Here is a 2,328-nt window from a genome sequence, read left to right on the forward strand (position 1 = left end):
TGTGTGTGTGTGTGTGTGTGTGTGTGTGTGTGTGTGTGTGTGTGTGTGTGTAAAAGAAAGTATAGGTATAAAGGAGTGTGTGTATGTGTTTGAGCATGTGCAAGTGTGTGTCCATGCATACAAATGTGCATGAGTGTTCATAAACCACAGGTTTGCTTGACCAAAACAGTGATATGATATTTATATTCCTTGGTGACATTATGACTAGTTGTTTTGCATTTTGTGAGACCTATTAAATAAGATATCCTTTAACTAAAAAACAGGGAAGAGTTGTTGATAGGAAGAGCATCTGGTCATAAGATCCCCACTCAAATACATCCCTATTAACATGGAGGATGCAGAGGGGCTGGCATGGGACCACCAGTGATGAAGAGCACTGGTGGACCTGGTCAGTTCTATGCATGATGACACCTCTAAGAATGATCCCTAGCGTCACCTAGCAAGAGCATGAAGCCAAGCCTTTAGCATTCACTTTTCCAAACTTGAATGGGTCATATGAAATTTATTGAAGATGCTCTTCCTGTCACCAACCCTCATTTCTTTCCAAGTAATGTAATATTTCCCTGCAGTCAAACATTTTAACAGAGGATTGGAAAATGAAGGACATCACTTATTTGAAATTCAAGTTGGATATGGCTTGAGTCCTCCTGATTGGGTAGATTATCAGCAGTTTGCTTAGGACCATACAGACTTAATTCAACAATGTTTGTGGTCTGAGAGTGTTGCTGGAGTCACCTTCATATTGTGGATAAGATCCACATTATTTGTGAAGCAGAGGTCCAAGATGTTGTTTCCCCTGGTTGGCTTCAGTATCACTGGTTCCATGAACAGCATATTAGAAAGTTCAAGTAATGACTCTACATACTTTTGTTCATGCAGTGACATCCCAGAGAGGATGTGACCTTCTGGTCTTTTAACATTTGGGAGATTGAAGTTACCCAAGAGGAGCATATTAATGTGCTGATCTAGGTGTGCGTGTGTGTGTATGCATGCGTGATTGAAGGCTTGTACAACAACTGTGATATGGCTGATTATATTTGGAAAAATGCTTTTTCCTAATTACAGACAGATGCAAACAACACCACACACACACACAACGTAACATACACAAAAGACACACTCTCATTCACAAGACAATACTCTTACCTTCTTGTCAAAATGTATTTCAACAAATTTCCCAAATCGACTGCTGTTGTTATTTCTCACAGTCTTTGCATTGCCGAATGCTTCCAACAAAGGATTTGCTGCCAAATAAATGGAAATTTCATTTGTTTTAAAATAGAATTATTTCACTGTTAATACATTAAGGCAAATTCAAAATGAATTCCTGATTGCTTCTGTTTTTTTTTTTTCTGTCAGCAGAGAACAATTCCTCTCTTTATCAACAGCGATCAGACATTCACATTTGAATTTGCCAAAACATATTGGTTTCAAGTATTGGCACAAGGTCAGCAATTTTGTGGGAGTAGGTAAGTTGATTATATGAACCCCAGCGCTCAGCTGGTATTTATTTTATTGAACCCGAAAGGATGAAAAAGCGAAGTGAACCTCAGCAGGATTTGAACTCAGAACATAGAGATAGCCAAAATGCCACTAAGCATCTTGCCTGGCTTGCTAACAATTTTTCCAGCTCACCTGCCAAAGTTACTTTTGTCTTTCAACCTTCCAGATTCAAAAACATGCCCACAAATTTGTGGCCTTGAATCTATGTTGAAAATCATTGTTGTTTTTCTTTACTACAACTACTACTACCACCACCACCACTGTTGTAACTTCAGGGGAAGTGGGTAAGTTAATTATAATGACTTCAATACTTGGCTGGTATTTATTTTATTGACTCCAAAAGGATGAAAAGACAAAGTTGATTTAGCAGAATTTGAACTTGGAATGTAAGGATGGACAAAGTGCTGATAAGGATTTCGCACAGTATGCTAACAGTTTAGCCAGTTTGCTGCCCTCATCTGTCAAAACATATTATGAATAAATAGATGTGCCACTGGTTGAGTTCTCGCTTTTCTGCATACACCCAATGAATTATTAAACATTTGGCATCAACAAATAATTCATTAGTTGATTTCTATGAATAAGAGCTCATGTTCTTGTTAGACTCATCAGTTGGCAGAGGGAGGGGACACACAATGAGGTCAAAACATGCTGTAACTCAAAGTCCCCTTACACCTGCGAATCATGTGTGTTATGAATACACATCATTTAAAGAGAGGTGTTCTCCATAGTGGAACTAGCCAATGAAAAATGCAGATGCATACTAACAATATTCTTAACAATTAAACCTGGAAAATTAGAGGACAAAAAAAAAAAAAAAAAAAA

At 37.9% G+C, this 2,328-nt stretch overlaps 1 protein-coding gene across 4 annotated transcripts in view; it reads right to left on the minus strand.

Moving 5' to 3' along the window:
• The window catches only part of LOC106870296 (unconventional myosin-VI), a 174,515-nt gene that overhangs the window by 49,750 nt on the left and 122,437 nt on the right, over positions 1–2,328 (minus strand). For all 4 annotated transcript variants that reach the window (XM_052975409.1, XM_052975411.1, XM_052975412.1 and 1 more), the window contains exon 7: positions 1,147–1,244. In XM_052975409.1, coding sequence (XP_052831369.1) covers positions 1,147–1,244 — 98 coding nt within the window. The remainder of the gene's footprint in view (positions 1–1,146; positions 1,245–2,328) is intronic.

The sequence above is a fragment of the Octopus bimaculoides genome, chromosome 21, assembly GCF_001194135.2.
Source record: "Octopus bimaculoides isolate UCB-OBI-ISO-001 chromosome 21, ASM119413v2, whole genome shotgun sequence".
NCBI lineage: Eukaryota > Metazoa > Mollusca > Cephalopoda > Octopoda > Octopodidae > Octopus > Octopus bimaculoides.